Here is a 21,170-nt window from a genome sequence, read left to right as displayed (position 1 = left end):
AAAAAATCTAAGTAAATACATGGAATTAAAGCATTAAACCACTTATATATTGTTCTCTACGACACACTTAAATTCAACTTATTGGCACAATGATTTCTCGTATGCTTCTTAAATTTATTTTCAGTCATATCCACTAATTCTTTAATTTGAAAAATAGTAAAAGGAATCACAATTGGATCCTGAAATCTGTTATGATTTCTCATCCTCCAAATCATCCAAATAAATGCAGTAATGACAATCATTTTTTCACTTTAAGAAAATGACTATAAGGAAACTTCATAATCTAAATAACTAAATCCGAAGAAGAAAACTGCAAATCCTGAAAAAACTTCCTTCCTTCTAGCATGCCCAGAACCGTATAACAATAGAAAAATGAAAAAATAAATGAGAAAATGATTCAACATTATTACCACACAAAGAACACAGAGCATACAACCACTAATTTCTTTTAAGCTTTAAATAGGTAAATGACCATACAACAACTTCCAAAAAATTAAAGTTTCAGCTAGTGACACCTCATCCACCAAATCAAGTTATTCCAATTCACGCATTTCATACTAGAAGAGTAAAACATATTTGCAAGTTTTTTGAGAAAACACACTGAGTATCATCTAGAATCCAATTAGTACATCCTCAATAACCATTAAAGAAGAAAAATAACATAAAGTGACAACAAAAGAATGGAAGTTCCACTGAGTACCTCTCCAAATCAAACTAACAACAAAGTATAACATTACTCTGTCAAAATAAAGAATTCTGGTCACTAACTTAAATAAATATAAATACTAATCTAATTTGTTTTAACTAGTGTCGGCTAAGTTTACATTAACTTTTTTTATTTTTAATATTTATTGTAGTGAATGTTTATTAAGTTGACACTAATCCAACACCGGAGGTTGCAAAACAGATCAATCTAACCCATTTTTGTTCGGTCTGTCGTAATATGTCAAAATTGGATCGGACTGAACTGACTCATTACAGAAAAATATGTCAAAAATTGTAAATAACCACATTAGTTATTAACCATTTTACTATTTATCTATCATTAACACAAATATTTATTTATTAAAAAATTTAAAATATTTTACATTTTTTGTGTCACATTAAAATTGATTTAACATATTTTATTGTCGTCTAATATTAAGGTAAGCCAACATTAATACGACTATATTTATTTATTAAAAAACCTAAAAATAATTTTATATTTTTTAATTTAAAAAAAATAATATTCTTATGTGTTATAAGAATCAACTTAATTAATAAAAATCATATAGGACATCAAAATTAAGTAGGAGGATTAGGGGTGTGAGCGTGTTTAACTAAACCGAAAAAAAAAAGGGAATTGAGTGTGAGAAAAAACGCAAAATTAGTGTGGAGTAGAGATAAAGAGGGAGAAGCAGGAAGTGAAAGGGAACGATGGAGAAGGAGGCCCCACAAAAGTGACGATGCACGTGACCATGCTCCATCAAACCATCAAATTCCTTTTCACCATACAACCACTCCAACATCAAGACATGCCACGTGTCATGTCGTCTGCTCCAGAAATATTGCATGTGATGACCTCAGTCTCACACCAGACCACACCCTTACTTCTCTTCTCACAATGCATCCTTTCCTCTCAAATCCGTCAAATCATCTTCTCTTTCTTCTTCTTTCCCTTTTGTTCTTCTTTATATATTCTAATTTCCTCTTCATTAACCATTAAGAGCCTCTTAATTAAGATATTAAAGTCATAATCAATCGTCATTTCACTAATTCCCTCCAAAATAACTCTCTAGTCTGCCTCTTCCCAATTATTGTGTCTCAAATGCAGTCTTCACTCAAAGGAACAACTGTCTATTACAAATTATGATAACACTCATATTTTTATTAGCTTACATTATAAAAAATATTATTTCTCACAATGTTGTGTATTAATTGAATTTTTATATATAACAAAATAATATATTAATATAGACAGTGTTATTATAAAAAAAATTATCTATTTTGTGTCATTTTTCAAGTGAACCAGATTATATGGCCATCGATGATTCTAGTTCCCAAGAACCGTGAATTAACTTCCCCATATAAAAATTAAGAGAAGAAAAAAAATTAATTTATAAAAGTTCTCTGACATAAATTTTCTAAACTTTTATTTTAATTTGTAAATAAGTTAATTTTTTATTTATAGAAAACCTAATTTATACATAGAAAATGTTTTCTTTGAACATTATTAAGAGATGTAAAAGAAGAATAGCGTCCATAATTTATTTTTTTTCATCATGTATATTATTCAAAGTCTGCTACTAATTTAACTTTAAATCGAGTCAATATGTTCCTAATGGAATCAAAATTCTATATTGTATAAATCTAATTGTGGTTCATACACAAATAATGTTATATTTAGTTTTATTCAATTAATGATTATTATTCTCTTCTACACTCGATGTTTATGTTGTCCTAATTTTGAAATTAAGATAATTTTATAATTTCAATTGTAATTTAAAAATTCTTTTGAGTTAAAAATTAAAAAAAAATACAATCAATTGTTTTATGCCTGAAAATAGGATATAGAGAACTGATCCCGGTTCTTTCTTTCTTAAAGCAAGAACTTAATTACATTAATTTAAGAGATTAATAGGAAAATTAAGAAGTTTATGCTTTTCACTTAACGAATTAAAACTCAAATAATCTCGTGAATAGATGATAACGTAATCTTGATTAAAGGAAAACAATACTGATGTTAACAGACTTAATAAAGTTAAATTCCAATAATTGTGTTCATTTATATTGATCTTATATACACCAATTATTTGACTTTTGACTCTTGTTTTGTATGCAGTAAAAGATAATTATATTTTGAGTCATTTTTTTTCTAAGTTTTTTTATGTTGTTATTTGTTGAGAACTAAAAATATATTGTTTTAATATTTTAAAAATAATTATAATATATTTTAAAATTTTAAAATAAATAGTTATCCGTATATTTAAATAGAGAAGATTATAGAGAATTCAAACTCGTATATCTTATACTCAAATTCTTATAGATTAGAAATAATATTTATCCATCTATTTAAGACATAATCCATTTCGATATAAATAAATTTACTATTTTATTACTTAAAAAATTTCTCTTACCAAGATTTTCAACGAAGTAATAATTAATATACCATATAAAAACTTTTGAATTTATAAAAATTAACTTTTGTATATAAAAATTAACTACGCTCACTCTCTCGCGTAAAAATAAAATGTTTCTTAAGAACTTAAACTCAGACCTTTCTAACTAAATGGGCATTTTTAGAAAATATTTGCCTAATTATAATTTGGTATGAAAAGAGTCTAAACTAATTTATGTTGTATGTGATCCACAGAATACTTATCTTTATCCATATAAGGGAAGGAGAACCATTTTCGAATATATAAACTTTTTTCTAAAGAGAAATAAAATAAAAGACTTCATAAACAAGTAGTTAGAGGTCAAAGACTCACTGTTCCATTCCCCTAATTATCGTTAACTTAAACTATAATACAAAATTATTGTGGGTTCATGCTTAGCATAAAAGTTTGAATAGCACACTTTCGTATAAAGAAGGGATAAGACAAATGTTAAATAATTTTATTTAATTGTTTAATGTTTATTATAAGTTTTCTAGAGTAGAAATAACAAAATGATTAATCCTTTATTAGCGATTAATAATTTCCCTCTCTTCATAGCAGACTATTGAGGTTTAGAAAGGATTAGAAAACTATATTTCTATCATTTTATTTTTTTTGATGGAGTAAGCTCATGAATAATCAATTAGAAAAGAGAAAAGACATCAAAAAGTGAGAAATTGATACTTCATTGAAATTATCTTGCCCCCACCATGCCTTCTCTTCCTTCTTGAAATTACAAGAATAAATATAACTTTTAAAATAATAAAATTTTGTGGCTTCTATGATGAATCAATAATTTTTTTTCTTTTTTTCTTTTTTGTGGCTTATATTAAAAAAACATTTTTTTCTTTATTATTTTTTTTTTCTAAAGGAGGGACAAACAACGTAACAAACCCTCAACATGCGAGCCTGTTATTTTTTTAACCGATAAATTACATATATAATTCAATGGGTAAAATTTTACTCTTTTTTCATTCAAATATTTTCAGTCATTTTCCTCATCTCCCACCTCATCCAGAACTGGCTATAATTTAGCATCTTGGATATTTCAAATTATAGTTCTTATATTTTTTCTTGTACTATTAAAAGTAATTATATAAAAGAAAACATTCTGAATAATGCAAAAATAGAAAATAATTATATATTTGAAACAAAATAATCACAGGTTGGATATAGCTGCATTCTCTAACGGTCATTGGTTAGGATGTTGGGTTGTTTGTCCAGCTATTGGTATTGTAACCAAACCACCACCATTTGTCATTTTCATTCTGTTAGAATCACTTTCTCAGTTAAGCCTTGTTTCTTTTTCCCATACCCTTATCTTCTTTCCACAAACAAATACATCTTATCCACCCATATATGAACATCACAATGTGCACTTAATCCAACCTAAGATCACATCTAAATTTAACACTATAAAACATCAGTAATAGTATAAATACTAAAACATATATGTTTCATTGGATGGAAAATGAAAAAGAAAATATTATTTCTCTCCCTATATAGACAGATCATATTTTTCTGTACCTACAAAAATACCTCATTTTCTTTTTAGCATTAAATAGGAAAAAAATTATAATAATTTGATGACATGATTATTTAGTAGAAAAAAGTTATTTAAAATAAAAAGTTATGAACATGTTTATTTTTTTGGTGAGGAATTGTGAACATGTCTATTCTTGATTTAATGAGGGAGTAGCGTCTAGGCCCCAATCATGGTGGATGAGCTAGGTTGTTATACTGAGGCAGTGTAGTGGTGACGGTGACACAGATGTCGGAAGAATTAAGAAAGATGGGACGCTGGTACTTTATCAACAACAACAAATCTGGGGAACACAACATAGGATACAACTCTCTAGGATAGGTCACACTATTTAATAACTTTCAGGTTAGCTCCCTAATAAAACCCTAATTAATTATCTTATGCTAAACATTTTTAGGTTAATTATATACATCTTACCATTCCACCAAATTATACATTTAATTTTTCTAAACCTTATGTTTACTTATTGTGTGACCTAATGCAATAAATTTGCGTCTTTTTATTATTGACGTAATAATTAAAGGCTAATTTTAAAACAAGATAAAAACTATTTCAATGGATGCATGTGATAAGTATAGATATTGCAAACCATCATGTTGCATCACACATGTACAAGAGATGCCACTCCATACCAACTAATAAGATAAAAAAAAAAAAATCGATGTCTTAGATTATTTCACTTATATCTTTAACATGATTTTCGAATATAGACTATTTATTATTGATAGCAATAACTAACAGTGTCCAGAAACCCTGAGTGTACACAATCTGAGTATATATTCTCATTTTATATTCAGTTTGATAGCACCGATATTCAAGTTATGTGAACCAATGTTGGTAATTAGTAAATAGTTTACTTTGAAAATATTTGAAAAATATTTTTTAAATAATAATTTTGATAAAAAAAATACCAGAAATTTTCTTGATCTTTCTTTTTATTTTTATTAAAACAACAACAATATCGATTGGTTTCCCCCATGTTAGCTCGATTTTTTTAATCTTAAACTTTTGTTGCTATATATATATCACGCTTGGGAGATATAATTAGGTCACACTTTTGTTTTTTATCCATACAATAGCAACATGTGTACGTGTGAACAATACTCCAAGTTCATATACGCTAAACGTGGTATTATTTTATTTGTGAAAGAAGAATCTTTTAACATAGTTACATATCTATAGTTGATGCGAAAGAAAACATCTATAGTTAAGGTTTGAAAACCTAGGTATATGATATAAGTAGCATATCCAACTTTAACTGTCAGGAAATCCCATGATTCCTTTCTCTCCGTTTACGGTTAAAAAGGACAAATTACTATTCTGTTTGAATCCGACAAAAAGTTGGAAGTTAGGATCCAATTGAAATCCATGATAACAAGCGAAGACCGAAGGATAGATAGGAAATCTTTAAAGTACTTTATTTAAAAGTGTTTTACCACAATTTCTGAAAGCAATGCGTGCGCAGTTCCGTGACATAATAACATGGTTGCTTTAAGTTGAAGAAACTCTCCAATATTAATCCAAATTCAAACCCACGAGATATAGTAATTAATGAATATTGTCACGCTAAAGAGTAGTTTTGATGATTCAGGGTGCTAATTATAGGTCCTTTTTTTCTTCTTTAAGAAAAGAGCAAACTATGGGGTTCCGACAATTACTTAAAATTTGTCTAAACTTTGTTGAAGCCAAATTAATGCATGTATCTCTCACCTACTACTACTATACCACAACAACAACAACAACTTCAACAATGCTTCAGGAGATTGAAACTTTCGGTTCGAATGTCCAAGGGTGCATTTGGATAACAAATCATTGTCTCGGTTGACCCTGGTTTCAGATTGTTCACCACTCACTCTAAAGTTGCTATGATTCAGATCCTCAACACACTTGATCATAACTGCAACCTGCATGCTCTGCATGCAGTTTACTTTTTAGGTCAAATAATACTGATCACCAAAGGACATCAAATACTATTTTTTATTACCAAAGATAGCAAAGTTTTTTTTTTTTTATAAGCTCAGGTTTAAGAGAAGACTTTATTCCATTTCATCATGTGCTTTTTAAGTTATCTTTTATATGTACGAATTAAACATATATACAAATAACAATACATATACTATGTTTAATCAATCGTACTATATTCTCTTAACAATGTTATTTAATAGTATTATTATTATTATTATTATTATTATTATTATTATTATTATTATTATTTCATTCTTTGTAAGTAACTTTTTAATATCTTGTACACTTGTTAAAAATGAGAGAGAAACACTAACATAAATCACATTAAGGAAAGTTTTTTTGTATAAAAAATATTCACGTTTTTTAATCCGTCTGTGCTATCTCTTAAAGTAAACAGATGAAAAAAATAAAGGTGATAGTATTAACATAAAAGTTAATTAATTCATTTATCAATGTAAATAGAATGCTAATATATGCTGGAAAGTAGCTAAGAGATAAAATAACTCATTAATTTTACATGAAAATGTAATGTTTATTGGTATTAATGCACTCGCACCATTGTTTCTATTTAAAACATTTTGTTAATAAAAAGCAATGGGGCATTAAAATATGAGCAAAATATACTCAATCTTTTTTAAATATGATTATAGAACTATTTAACAGTCGACCTTGATCCTAATTAGCAGAATAATTTGCACCGGATTGAGAAATAATTAATTGTTAGTGTTTTAGCAATTGTGTATCTAAGTGACACGTATTCACCTTAATCCATATACTCTATGGGTTTTACACTTTGAACAAAAGTGATCGTTACATGAATTGGGCCTTAAGCCCAATTTCAAGAAAAAATATGCATAGTTCAACAAGGCTCATATCAAATAAGTTCAAAATTTTAATTACCGCCACCCAATGCGAGTGATCTCTGAATTCCCAACGAACATACAAATAAATTAAACACTTTGACTAGTTTCTTCGGCAATAACTAAAAGTAATGTTTAGCGAAAAAAAAAATGTATTATAGCGTAAAAGTAATTAATAGAACCACTTGTTATGAATAAAAAAAATTTTAACTGTGCACTGAGATTTTTTATGTTAAACGATACACTCAAAAAATAATTTTGCATATTGTCTGATTATACTTGAGATGAGTTCCTGCATTATATTTTTTTACAATAATGATCTCTAAATCTCATTCCTTCTTTTTTTTTCTGTGAAAATGAAGTCAAAAATATTTTTTTTGTTCAAACAATCATAAAATGTAGAATTGAGATCTAAGTATGTATGTTTGTCTATCATACACAAAAAAGTAAATAAGTGTTATACCTAAAATTGAATAACCAAATATGTGACATTAAAATTGTATTAAAATTATTATCAATAAAGTCAAGATGGCCGAGTTGGTCTAAGGCGCCAGTTTCAGGTACTGGTCCGAAAGGGCATGGGTTCGAATCCCATTCTTGACAAATTTTTTTTTTAAATTTTATGTATTTTGGTAATTTTTTTCCCATCATTGAAATTAATTACCCCTACTATCGATATTCACACGAAACATTTTTTACATACCAAATGTAATGTGTTTTTTTTAATGTTGTCTAAAAAAATTGTATATTTTATTTTTGTTCTTAATTTACTTTATTTTATAGTCTTATCTTCAATAAAATATTTATTTTTATTTTAGTATAAACAAATTTATTGATGTCATTTAAAGACTCAACTCTCACAAATATTCTGTTCCAATAACTACAAAAAGATAAAAAATTATCTTAGACTCTCTTAATCTATATGTAACTATAACCACAAAAACACATCACACGTATTTAAAAACTCAAAATAAGAACAAAAGATGTCTGATAACAAATTTATTCGGATAGAACTTTTATGCTTTAAGCCAGAACTCTTATGATAGTCTTTGATTAGTCACTGAAATGGATAATTAATCACTTGAATGAGTAAAATAATAGAGATCAAAAAAGAAATAATTTTTTTAATAGAGAACCAAAATGAAAAACAAAAGCAAAATTTGTCAATTTTCTATATAGCAAAAGAAAAATAAAACATGTATCACTCCTACAAAACTTGTGACCTATGATGCACCGATACTTCAATCTGGATCACATATCCGTATCTGATACTTTAAGATACTTTATCGATACTTATCAGTGAAATATCTAATTTACAAATATGTAGTACAATACAAGAAAATCTTTTAATAATGATTAATTTTAGTAACAAAAATAATTAGTCAATGTATAGTGACCAATTTAAGTATCAATTTAAAAACTAAAAATTATTGATAACTAAAGTAGTTTCAAAAAGTTATAATTAGTCTCTATATTGATAATTAAAATAATTTTTATTATAAATTGATTTCTAAATTGGTCACTAACATTAGTTACCAAAATTTTGACTACCAAAATAATTGGTTTATAAATTGATCGCTAACATCTACAGTGGTACTTGTATGATGAAAATTTTCAAAATAAATATATTGACGTATCGGATACGTGTTATATCCGATACACGTATCATATCCGTGCATCATTCTGACTAATATCACTTCACATATAAATAAACAAAATCACGGTATAAATAAGAATTCTATCGAAGATAAAAAGAAGGAAAAATATTATCTATTATAAAAGTGAACAAAAAGTTATTTTAGAAAAAATAAATGTATTATATAATGCTGATGACACCGTTATCAGGTAAGATGAAATATCGACTACCTTCATCGTCATTTTTTTATTTATTGTTTTAAATATTGTTTTTGTTTTTTTATCCGGTATACTATTTTGAAATTGTGATAATCACTGTGACTGCACCTAGTTTCATCCAGATATGATTGAAGTGTGGGTCAAAATATACCCAAACCTTTTTAAATTACAATGAATGGCTAATAAATTACACTTCGATGTATAATTATATTAATTGGAAATAATCATCAATTTGCGTAATATCACTTCAAACCAAATTAATATGAATTTCTTATCTCCCTATGTATAAATCAAATTAAACAATAAAAATGATAGATTTGAATATTAAATTTATAATTTAAATTGAATACTAAATTTATAATTTAAAATCAAACTTAATCCACACCAAAACAATAACATAAAAATGAATACTATTAATGATTACTTATATTGCATGAAACTTATAACATTAAATACGTGTAGCCAAATGTGAGCAATTTTCTTTAAAATTATGTTCTTTAAAAAACTATTACTTCTGCCCATCTAGATATTAAAAAACCCAGTTAAAGAAGATTTAGATAAATCCATTATTTTACCCACTAAACATATATTAGAATTGAATTTTTATATGTAAAACTCAATTTTATCCTATACGTTCATGGAAGGATTAAAATATCCAACACATTCTAGAGTGAATTAGATCATTCAATCAAAATTTTTAAAAACTCCATCGAATTTAATTTTCGAACACATGATTATTCCCTGCTCAAAATATTTGAAGTTAATCTTAAATTACACCAAAAATTGGTCTCAATCTTTCTCTTCATTACATCTAATCCTACCGTCAAATTATATATCGAATCCCCAATAACCTGTCAAGTACCAACTCAGATTTCATATCATTGATTTAAGCTACCAAAAAAAACAAGAATCATAAAATCAATTTCAAATCAAGTTCCACGTTCACGATTAACACCATTCAAAGTCAAAATTCTTTAGCACAATTCTTAACGACAAGATTTGTAATCACTCATCAGCTTAACTCTTAGCTGCCTGCTTTTCTTTTGCCTTCTGGATCTTCAATACCTTTTTCACAATTTTCTGTTCTTCAACAAGGAAAGCCCGAATAATCCTATAACAAGTTTAAAAAGCTGTTAAATTTAACTCAACAAAAAAAGAATGAAAAATATATCCAACAATCCTCTAAGCAATGTACCTTTCTCTAACAGCTCCACCAGATAAAACACCTCCATAGGCCCGGTTAACTGTTCGGCGATTCCTAGACAATCTAGACCTCTTGTATTCAGCAGGTCTCAAGTGGGGGATCTGCATATAATTCAGGATTATGAAATTAGGAGACAATATAAACAACGTAATTATACACTTTCATTGCATAAGGATAATCTGGTTGAGTAAGCACTTCTCAAATAACGAAGTTAGTGTAACAGTTTACTGGAACTTGACATTAACAAAAAAAAGTATAATTTACCAAAAAGTTCAAACACAGTTTTCAGTATTTTCAGTTGATTCTGATAAGCTCCTGGTATTACTTCTGAACACAGCTTACAATGTATACGAGACAATTCAACTCAATCTTCTCTCATTATAAAAAATTCTTTACCAAAAAATTGTGTACAAATTGCTTATAAGCTTATTGGAATAAACTATAAACAGGTTTATGAATATAACAGAAGATCAACCCTCCATAAGATTAAATGTACTAAGCTATTCATGGTCATATTAAATCATTTAAATGGCCTTATTCAAAAGATTGATTGTGAAACTTACTAGAATAATCCAGAAACAGCGTATTTAAAAGCTTGGGAATGTTGTAAACCATTTGTGAAAGCCAAAACAAGCTCTTTCAAACACAATCCAAAGTCAAAAAGAAAGAGGGAAAGAACTACGACATAATAACAAATAAACATGAAAACAACATATTGGCACATGATGGGTATAAAGTGTAGGTTAGAACACAAGAACATCAAGGAAAGGGACATGAAATTTGAGAAGAAATAATGAAATTAAGGCCACCTAGAAGTAATAAACTAGTGTGGCAATGTTTTCATTAGCTGAATTTAGTTATTAAAGAATTAATGTCGCCAAAAAACTCAAAAAGCAAAAGAAAATTAAAGCTCCCATTCTCTTGACACCAATAAACAACTAATTTCAATAAGATAACTAATATAAATCATTAAAAACAGCTCAATCTCATTCCCACAACCAATCCCTCATTACCCGATAACCAATTCATACACATGTGGACACATACCGGGACCAAAAATGCACAATTTTATAAACAATTAGGCACCCACCAAATGGAATAAAAGAAAATAAAGAAACACCCAAAAAAAATTCCGTTAAACCTATGTATCAGGACACAACGTCAACATGTTTACACACAGCATACAAAGCATGAGATCTCTCTATGTATCATTTTCCAAGCAAGTTCTTCGCAATGAATTAGAGTTTCTTACTCTTCAAAGAGCATACGAAAAAAACATAAATAGCACACACTACATACCCCTTGGATCCTCTTCCCAGTGACAGGACACTTGGGTCCACTAGCCCTCTTCTTAGTGCTCTGGTAGACCAATTTACCACCTGATGCATACCCATTTGTTAAAATACTAAATATCAATAGCAAAACATTATTTTGACAACAAATTAAGGAACACACAATCGAGATAAAAACAAAATACATATATGGATAAAGAACGCAAAGAGAAGATAATTATAGAGGGCACATACCAGGGGTCTTAACAACCCGGTGCTGATTTGATTTGGTAGCATAGCTGTGGCGCTTGCGATAAGTGAGCCTCTGCACCATTTTTGTGGGTAATGGGTGTTAAACCTAGATGACACAAACTAGGGTAACATTGCAGAGATGTTTTATAAATAGAGGCTTCTCTCCAAACCCTACTTGTTGTCCTAAGCCCAGACCTCTTCATCCATAAGTGGGCTTAAAATGATTGAAATAAATGGACTTATATGATTGGAAGAAAATGTTTGGCCCAACACGTAATATTATTTCTAAGAACATCTTCAGAGCTTTCTTCGATATTCAAATTTTAAAATATAAATTAAATTATATTTGTAAGAATAAGAAAATATGATTTTTCAAATTAATTTCATGTGTGTTGCTAAGGTAGATGTGTAATTTCTCTGGTAGAAATCAATAAATATAATATTTCTTTAATATTAATATAATAGTTCTAAATTTCTTATTTTATTTTATTTTACTTCATAATAAAATGATAAATTTAAATTATCTATGGATTATATTAAAGATAAGGATGTAATTTAGAGAAGTTATGGGTAATATATTGACTTTCAGTATGAGTTAACTCATCTCGACATTTGATTCAAACTAACTTGTGTAAGCTCTCAACCATGGTTGACTCTTCTCATCGTTTGTCTCGGACGAAATTGAGTAAACATTCAGTGTCAAAGGTTGAGTGAAGTCAGTATAAGTCAAAGAGTCGAGCCAAATCGACTAGGGTGGAAGCTCGAGCCGAATAAACTCGAGCATAATGTCTAATCGAGTCAGTACTAGCCAAAGGTCGAGACTAGTCGATCCTCATCAAAGGTGAGGACTAGTTAGCCCTAGCTAGAGGTTGAAACTAATCGACATCAGTTAAAAGGTCAAGAAGAGTCAGATCTAACAAAAAGTTGAGACAAGTTGACCTTGACCAAAAATCAAGATGAGTCGACCATCGAGATGAAGCTGACTAGGACAAAGGTAAAAAAGAATCGGTGTCGACCGAAGATCATGTCGAGTAAGCCACAGTTAAAGGTTGAACCTCAGGCCGAGCAAAGTCAACACAAGGATAAGGTTTAGCAGAGTTGACTTATGCTAAAAGTCGAGACTAATTGGCCTTAACTAGAGGTTGAGAGTCAAAGGTTAAAAAGAGTCGAACCTAACAAAAAGTCGAGACAAGTTGACTTTGGCAAAAAATCAAGATGAGTCGACCATGCTGACTGAGACAAAGGTCAAAAAGAATCGGTGCAGACTGAAAGATCATGCTTAGTAAGCTCGAGTTAAAGGTTGAGCCTTAAGCCAAACAAAGTAAACTCGAGCATAAGGTATAACGGAGTTGGCCTAGGCTAGATGTCGAGACGACTTGGCCCGAGGTTAAAGTCGATATGAGACAACTTTTTGAACCTATGGACTCTTTTCATTCTGACCAATGAAAAGTTTCACAGCATATGAAATTTCAATTTCTTTATTTTTTAAGTGAATTTCAAATTGTATTACTTTATTTATTTGAAATATTTTCTTAAAATTCTTGAATTTTAATCTTCTTTTAATTTCTTCATAAAAAAATCCTTTTACTTCAAATAAATGAATTACTCTTTTAAAATATTCATCAAAATCACATTAAGATTTTATAATTTTAATAAAAATTGATTTAAATACGTTCATAAATAATAACAGTTTATATACACCCTGGTCTCTTCAGTATCAAAATGGCAAAAATAAATCTTATGATAGATAGTCCGTGGCTAAAAGGATAGGTGTTCTTTAGAGACATTCTATAAGAAACTATTTATCCAGTACATTTGAGAATTATTAAAGAATATGCACCAAATTTAGTGTAAGTTGGTACCATTTGAATATAAATATCTTTATATTATTTATTTTGAAAATAAATGTCTACATACTATTTATTGATTAGAAAATCTAAATTTATACGAATCAAGAGTATTCAAACTATATTTTTGTAAATCTGTATTAAAAAATCTTATCAAAGCAAAAATATTTTATGTAAAGACAGCATGAGGATTAAATAGGAAAAAAATTATAAAACATGCCCTTTATTCCCTCTTGATTATGATAAAGTAATTTTATCCAAGTTTAATAAAATAAAAAGGTTAAAATACTTCGTTGGTCCTCGTTTTTATAGCAAAATTTCAATTTGGTCATCGTATTTTTATTAGTCTCAATTAGGTCTTTTCCGTTACTAGAGAACTAACACCGTTAAGTAAGTGCCACGTGTCAGCTTCTCGTTTTTTTGAATTTTTTGAATTTTTTTTTTGAATTTTTTTGAATTTTTTTTAAAAAATATTTATGCCACGTGTCACTTTTGTAATGTGCCACGTGTCAATCTAATATGGTGACACGTGTCAAATTAATGTATGAAACTCAATTTGGTCCTCATATTTGTTAATTTGATTTGATTTTAGTCTCATTTTTTTTTTAAATAATTTTAATTTCATATGCTCCAAATTTAGAACAAATTTATTTTTTTTATAAATGTAATGATGGTACTTTTATTACAAGTGATATTTCTATTACATATTTTTAACAACATTTAATTTATTTAAATTTATATTTTACATTAAACTTTATTTAAATTTTATTTTAAAATTATAAATATATAAATTAATAAATTTATATTCGAAATATTTGTATAATATTCAATATCAACAATATTTTAGAGTTGGCTTAAAAGTAACAATTTTATAAATTCAAATTTAAAATTTTAAAATAATTTTATAAAAAATTAAAATAAATATATTTAAAATTTTAATATTAAATATAATTAATATTATTAAAATATTTAATAAAAATAATCATAATATTATATAAAAGTAAAATTTGGTCCAAATTTGGAGTGCCCGAAATTGAAAATTTTTAAAAAAAATTGGGACTCAAATCAAATCAATTTAATAAATATAAGGACCAAATTGAGATTCATACATTAATTTGACACGTGTCACCATATTAGATTGACACGTGGCACATTACATAAGTGACCTGTGGCATAAATATTTTTAAAAAAAAATTTAAATTTTTTTTTAAAAAAAAATTCAAAATTAAAAAAAAATCAAAATAAAAATAAAAAAATTCAAAAAAAGAGGAGTTGACACGTGACACCTACTTAACGGTGTTAGTTTTCTATTAACGGAAAGAACCTAATTGATACTAATTTACAAAAATGAGGACCTAATTGAGACTAATAAAAATACGATGACCAAATTGAGATTCTGCAACAAAAACGAGGACCAACGGAGTATTTTAACCAAATAAAAATTGAATGCGGGATTATATATAACATAATATGTTAATTATTAGAAAACCATCACATGAAGAATTCGATTGTTGAGATAGTTTGAAGTTATATGCAAAAATTCATTACTCCTTCAAAATAATAACATTCTAAATGCGAAATAAATAAAGTATTAAGTAGGGAAAAGTAAAAATGATGGTTCTACACGTATCCTTCGGTTTATAAAAGTGATCTTGTTTAATTTACTACGACACCATGCTAGTTGATCTGTCGTTATCCTTGACATGTTCAACACTCTCACAACCAATTTCATGTCCACTTGAGAGAAAAAGTAAAGCACTTGATCTGCTTCATCCTCTTCATGCTTTTGGAACTTCTTCAATATGCAGCTTCCACTCCTCAAAACCTCTCTCAATCTCTTCTCCTTCTGCAAAAATGCAAACACAGCACTTTTTAAAGAACAAACTTGACTGAATTTCACATTAAGAAAGTGACTGTTGAAGCTTTAGTTAGTTTACCTTTTGAAGATCTGTTCTAATCTCCACCAAAAGCTCTGAATTTGATGGGTCTTGAAGCTGTACTTGACTTTCTTTTACACCTTTAAGAGTCAAGCTGGATGCATCTTTATCAGCTCTTATAAAACGCCAAATTGTTCTGATGGATTCTTCCAAAATCTCCACTAGCATGTCACTACTGATTGCATCTTTTTCTTCCTCTCTTTTACCGAATTTCCTTTTATCCTTGGCGCTGTCTTCTGCATCCAAATAAGATTCTAAAACCATGAGGAACTTTTTTGTCTCATGTATGAAGCTTTATATGGTCCCCCACATAAGAAAGTGGATATGAAAAAGGTAACCACCACATTCCATTTTGAATAAAGACACTAACGGAATTCACATTCTAGTTTAAAAAAAGGAAAAATCACCTCTTATTACTGGAACTTGAAGAAGATTGCGCATTGCACAACGATTCCTGGCATAGTTTTCAACCCGTGGACCATGGAGGAAAGGTTCATTCTCTATAAACCTTTGGAGAAGCACTTGGAATTGTTGAAACTCCCCTGCTACTTCGTTGAATCTCAGTAACCCGTATTGGTCAGATTCCCATAGCTTCAAGGCCTTCTCGTATTCCCACTGAAGGAATTCCCAAGAAAGACACAACTGGCCTACATAAACCATTTCCAAGTCACTGTATAATTCTCTTACGAAGTTCTTCATTGGGTCAGCTTCTATTTGTTTTCGTCTACAAAGGCGAAATGGAAGAATGTTTGTGAATGCTGGTGAAGGGTTTTTGCGGGTTGAAAATGATTGGAGTGGGTCCTTTGACTGCAAAACACCTACAATTTCCAAGAAAACTTAAGGAATGTGCTGTGACCATGATTGGAATCTTCTATGTTAAGCGTGATGCAAAGGGTAATGAAGATTATAAAAGTATAACATAACTTTAAACTTTCCCTGAGAATGCTTTCCTAACTAGTCTTGCACAGTAAGGATTGTTTACAGAAAGAGATAAGAAACAAAAGGCCATAGAAACATTGGGTGGAGCATTACTGTCAGTGCTAGATCATTGTAGGGACTGGTTTCTTTTGGAAATTAGGAAAAAGTTATCCACAATAAGAAAATGTCCATTTGTTAGGCAGAAAAATAGTAATTGTATATTTAATGTTTATGAATCTTGTAGATGTGATCATCTAGTTAAATGTAAAGGAGGTGGTAGCTTTATTCGAATCTGAAATTGTTGAATACTTAATAGAGCTTAGTGTAGTTATTCACTCAACTATATTTGGGTAATTCATGATTTTCTAGTGCCCAGCTAACCAGATTGAATGGGTACTTACATCTACTTTAATGATTTAGATGAGGTAGGTCTTGATGACTATCTTAATTAAATGAAATTGTTCATCCACTAAGCACACTAACTTTGAACAAAAAAGTAAAGAGCAATTTAAGAAAAAAGAAAAGAAAATCAAAGTTCAGGTAACCGATGCAGAAAATACTGACCTATAGCATACATCTTCTGGTAATTCAAGATGTCGAATTTTCGCATTCGTTCTCTATAACTCCTGTAGAATTTTGGAAGGTCGTTTGTGGTGCTACCATGCTGTAATTTTTCATCAATTTTCCATGGCTTCAAGTCTTCCATTATCCTTGGAGACTCAGAATCCTCAAGGATGGTTGGCAGACCAGTGGCCCTGACCTTCTTCAGTTCCATCTTCAACTGTTCAATCAAATCTTGATGTTCCCACAGTGTGTCAAACCGGTTGGAATCCTCAAGATCAATAGTTGTTAAAGTTTGTGAATGAGGTTTCATAGATTGTTGAAGCTTGGAATTGATATTTTTATCTTCAAAACTTTTTCCTGAAGACTTCTCTAGCCTGCATTCTTCTTCCAACTTTCCTAGCTCATCCATTATATCTTCATCCTCTTCAGTGAAATCATCAGGCTCATATCCAACATCCAAATTCTCATAGCGTTTCTCATCCCCTAAGTCCAAATCCTCTTCTGTTAAAACTGCATTTTCGTCTGCATTGCTTTCCACTGTCTCAAACTCCAAAGTGTTTCCAAAATCTGTGTCTGACAAAAACCCCTCCCCCAAAGAACTGTTAATAGAATCTGAATTGGGACTTGAACAAATAAAATCATCTTCCGAAACAAAATTGCGAACAATTGGCTCGTCAGGATGCTCTATAGACTCCTCAGCTTTGAGCTTCTTTTCTGTGAAATTATCAAGATTTTCTTCTCTAACCCCTCCTTCTTCACAATTTTCTGGCATAAAATTCCTCCCTGACAACAATCCAAAATCATATCTAACTTGCTTTTCCAATTTAAAGGCTTCGTTTGAATGAACAAAGCATTCTTTGACAGTGAAATTTGCGGCCTGAGGTTCATCCAACAAGTGACTGAAACTCTTGCCTGACATGAACTCATACTTATTGGTGGTGCTGGCAGAAACAGCGTCATCCCCCTTCACAAAATCACTACTTTCATCATACCCTCCTCTAAATTCTTCATCATAATTGCAATTCCACTTTTGATATTCAAATTTGAAAACCAACTTTGTCGTTTCATCTTCTTCGGACCCAAAATTCTCACTGTCACGAAGAGTTTCAGAACAACGTTTTTCACTGGACTTTGTTCCTCCCTGGCAACCATCGGAATAATTTTGATCATTTTCACGTGAGAGAGCATCAGCCAGAGACCCAAAATTTTCAGACTCTGAATGAATTGACTCAGCTTGCTCATTGTCACATGAAAACTGAGAAGAATAAGCCGGTTTCATTGCTCTAGAAGAATCAGAACAATAGTATCTGAAACCAAAAAAAAAAAAAAAGTAAAGAGAAAAGAGAGAGAGAGAGAGAGAGAGAGAGAGAGAGATTAAATGAAATGGCTAATTGGTATATCAATTATTGAACCGTTGGTAAAATTCACATTCTAAAATTGAGAATTCATTACCTCATGAAGACTTTGGTGAAGACCCAAAACAGAGTATTCAAAAGCCTAGAGAGAAATTTCCGAAAATACTCCGCAAAAGGATCCATTTCCGGTGAAGAAAACCTTTCATAGAATCCATAATCACATAAGTGGAAGTGGGCTTTTCACGCAAATCTCATTGAGAGGTGAATTCATTCATCAAACGTGTTCATTCCTTTTGAAGCAAAACAGAGGAAATGAAAACAGGGGAGAGTCATGCAACTCTGATTTTAACTTTGAAAATTTGCACAGGAATGAGACTTTACACCCGCAGGGATAAAGATGTACGTACAAACTCTGGAATATGTTTTTCACATGCGAATCCGATTCAGCAGAGGGTGAAGTGTTACCTAATTATTCGGAAGAGAAAAAAAGAAGAAGATGTGGAGAGAAAAGAACATGTCAGCGACTTGTGTTTTAGTTGGGTTGCTTAGAACCAAGGATTCTGGTTCTGTGCTACCGTTGTTACCATGATTCTGGGTCTGTTTCTACTTCTTTATGATTTGGTTTGGATCAGAAGAGAATTCAAAGGTTGGGTTAAATTGAAAGTTTACGCCTCATTCCACTGCAGTTTCAGAAATGAAAAAACCAAACAATATATACTACCATTTGAGGTCTTACTCTGTAGTTTCCAATGTTAACATATGTTCTTGTCAGTACTATAATGCTAATGTATATATTTAGTATAAATTTTTATTTTGATTTCCGTAATATTTTCTTTTTCATCTTTTTTAAATTTCAAAGTATTTTGTTTACGTGAAAAAGAGAAAATTTTCTCTTATTTACCTACAACTTTTTTTTTCCATCTTTAAAAACAAATAAAATCAATATCTTAATTCTTAATGTTATTGAAGGTAAATGAGTATTTTTTATTCCTAAAGTTAAAATATCTTTTAAAGATATTATATATTAACAGATAATAAGCTAACATTCTTTAAGTAACAAACAATTAACGGGTGTTAGGTCATAATAAAATAATAATTTCATTATTTTTACTGTACCAAATTAAAATTATATCTAGATAAATATATTTAATAGGTAAGAGAATGTACGGATTTATTTTATACCGTTTTAACTTATATGCATTATAGAAATTTTTGTATAGATATTTAATAAAAATAACTTGAGTGTTTGTCATATACATTTTAAAGATTTTATGTATCTATTTTAAATACATACTAAATATAATTGAAGGATAGGGTTGGTATTTTAATTAAATTCAATTGATATTAAATGTCACTTAATGTGTTTTTTACTTCTAATATCTTGAGTGTTACGTTTGTGAATACAAAATGGTTTTTGACATTTATAAGGTATGATAATTCTAACCACTTTTATTATTGTCCGTGTAAACTTGAATTGATGGGAGAGAAGTCAAAGAAATGTGGCTAAGAAAATACGACCCTATGGTCGACGTTGGTTATAGAATTGCACAATTCTCACTTCCTTATTTATTTACCCACAAAATTAGACCTAATTACTGACTTACCATTACCAATGTATAATATTTTTGTTATAATTAAAAAAATTATTTATTTGCCTCAAACTTTAAAGATCATATATAGAGAGAGGATCGCAGCCATTAATGCTAATTAATTAGAAAGTAATTAATCCGTTTTTATTGTTCTTTAATATATTAAATAAGGGTTTGACTAATTTTGCAATTATTTTCAGTTTTTTTATTATTTTCATTAAACCTGTTTCGTATTCGAGTGTTGATTACAAAATATATAAATTGGACCACTTAGTAGAATTTATATCCTTCTTATCGTGTCTGTGATTTAATTATTTGATTATTTGTTCATTCCAAACTGTGATAAATTATTTTTTTTGAGCTTTTCTGCTTAATCAAAACGTGGGTTAGATTAAACTTAAACCCATTCTCATATTAAAATATGAAACTGATAGATGATATTGAAAATGATTGTGTAATATAAAACTTTATGCAATCGGGGGAGGCACATAAATGAATGCAGTTGGCAAGAAAACATAGAAAGTGAAAAAGAGAAAGGTATGTTATTATAATAGTGAAAATTAACCTTTTCCTTTATTTTCATCGTGTTATCTTTTTTTATGTATTATGAAATATATTATAATTTTCTCATAAAATAATTGTATTAAAATTTATTTTAAGTAATATTTAAATTAACTATATTTCTATGTATAAAGTTAAAAATAAATATTTAAATCTTTTTCGGTGATTATTAATACAGGGACATATTTCAGAAGTTTGAAAGATACATTGTAAGTTAAATGAATAATAAATATTTATTAATTAAAAATTATTAACGTTATATTATATGTAATATTAAATAAATTTATTTATTTTTCGTTTATAATGCTTTATT

At 29.1% G+C, this 21,170-nt stretch overlaps 2 protein-coding genes and 1 non-coding gene across 4 annotated transcripts; 1 reads left to right on the top strand and 2 right to left on the bottom strand.

The window, feature by feature from the left end:
- Window positions 1–8,027: 8,027 nt before the first annotated feature.
- On the top strand, window positions 8,028–8,108 carry TRNAL-CAG. The gene has a single exon. It is a non-coding gene; the product is annotated as a tRNA-Leu (tRNA).
- Window positions 8,109–10,206: 2,098 nt separating this feature from the next.
- LOC114183765 (60S ribosomal protein L34) lies at window positions 10,207–12,307 on the bottom strand. The gene is made up of 4 exons (XM_028070893.1): window positions 12,090–12,307; window positions 11,863–11,942; window positions 10,555–10,664; window positions 10,207–10,470 (listed from the first exon to the last, which is right to left on the bottom strand). Exons 1-4 carry the CDS (start codon window positions 12,166–12,168, stop codon window positions 10,377–10,379), a joined length of 363 nt encoding a protein of 120 aa, XP_027926694.1. The 5' UTR covers window positions 12,169–12,307; the 3' UTR covers window positions 10,207–10,376.
- A 3,153-nt stretch (window positions 12,308–15,460) lies between these two features.
- LOC114185741 lies at window positions 15,461–19,410 on the bottom strand. 2 transcript variants are annotated; one of them, XM_028073626.1, is made up of 5 exons: window positions 18,805–19,410; window positions 17,353–18,659; window positions 16,278–16,688; window positions 15,871–16,106; window positions 15,461–15,779 (listed from the first exon to the last, which is right to left on the bottom strand). In XM_028073626.1, the coding sequence occupies exons 1-5, from the start codon at window positions 18,888–18,890 to the stop codon at window positions 15,525–15,527; spliced, it is 2,295 nt and encodes a 764-aa protein (XP_027929427.1). In that variant the 5' UTR covers window positions 18,891–19,410; the 3' UTR covers window positions 15,461–15,524. The 2 variants fall into 2 exon arrangements, with proteins under 2 accessions (XP_027929427.1, XP_027929428.1); XM_028073627.1 differs by having other exon boundaries at window positions 16,278–16,517.
- Window positions 19,411–21,170: the final 1,760 nt, after the last annotated feature.

Source organism: Vigna unguiculata, chromosome 5 (genome assembly GCF_004118075.2).
Source record: "Vigna unguiculata cultivar IT97K-499-35 chromosome 5, ASM411807v1, whole genome shotgun sequence".
Classification (NCBI taxonomy): Eukaryota; Viridiplantae; Streptophyta; class Magnoliopsida; order Fabales; family Fabaceae; genus Vigna; species Vigna unguiculata.
The sequence above is the reverse complement of the archived record's forward strand: the minus strand, read 5'-3'. Positions and strand labels throughout refer to the sequence as shown.

Excerpts from the sequence above, each read along its gene's own strand:
- LOC114183765 (XM_028070893.1), bottom strand. The coding sequence starts at position 12,168 with ATGGTGCAGAGGCTCACTTATCGCAAGCGCCACAGCTATGCTACCAAA. Across the intron at positions 11,943-12,089 it reads CCGGGTTGTTAAGACCCCTG|GTGGTAAATTGGTCTACCAG; the intron begins GTATGTGCCCTC and ends GGTATGCATCAG. Across the intron at positions 10,665-11,862 it reads CTGGGAAGAGGATCCAAGGG|ATCCCCCACTTGAGACCTGC; the intron begins GTATGTAGTGTG and ends AATTATATGCAG.
- LOC114185741 (XM_028073626.1), bottom strand. The coding sequence starts at position 18,890 with ATGGATCCTTTTGCGGAGTATTTTCGGAAATTTCTCTCTAGGCTTTTG. Across the intron at positions 16,107-16,277 it reads TCAAGTTCCAGTAATAAGAG|AAGACAGCGCCAAGGATAAA; the intron begins GTGATTTTTCCT and ends ATTTGGATGCAG. Across the intron at positions 15,780-15,870 it reads TTAGAACAGATCTTCAAAAG|AAGGAGAAGAGATTGAGAGA; the intron begins GTAAACTAACTA and ends GCATTTTTGCAG.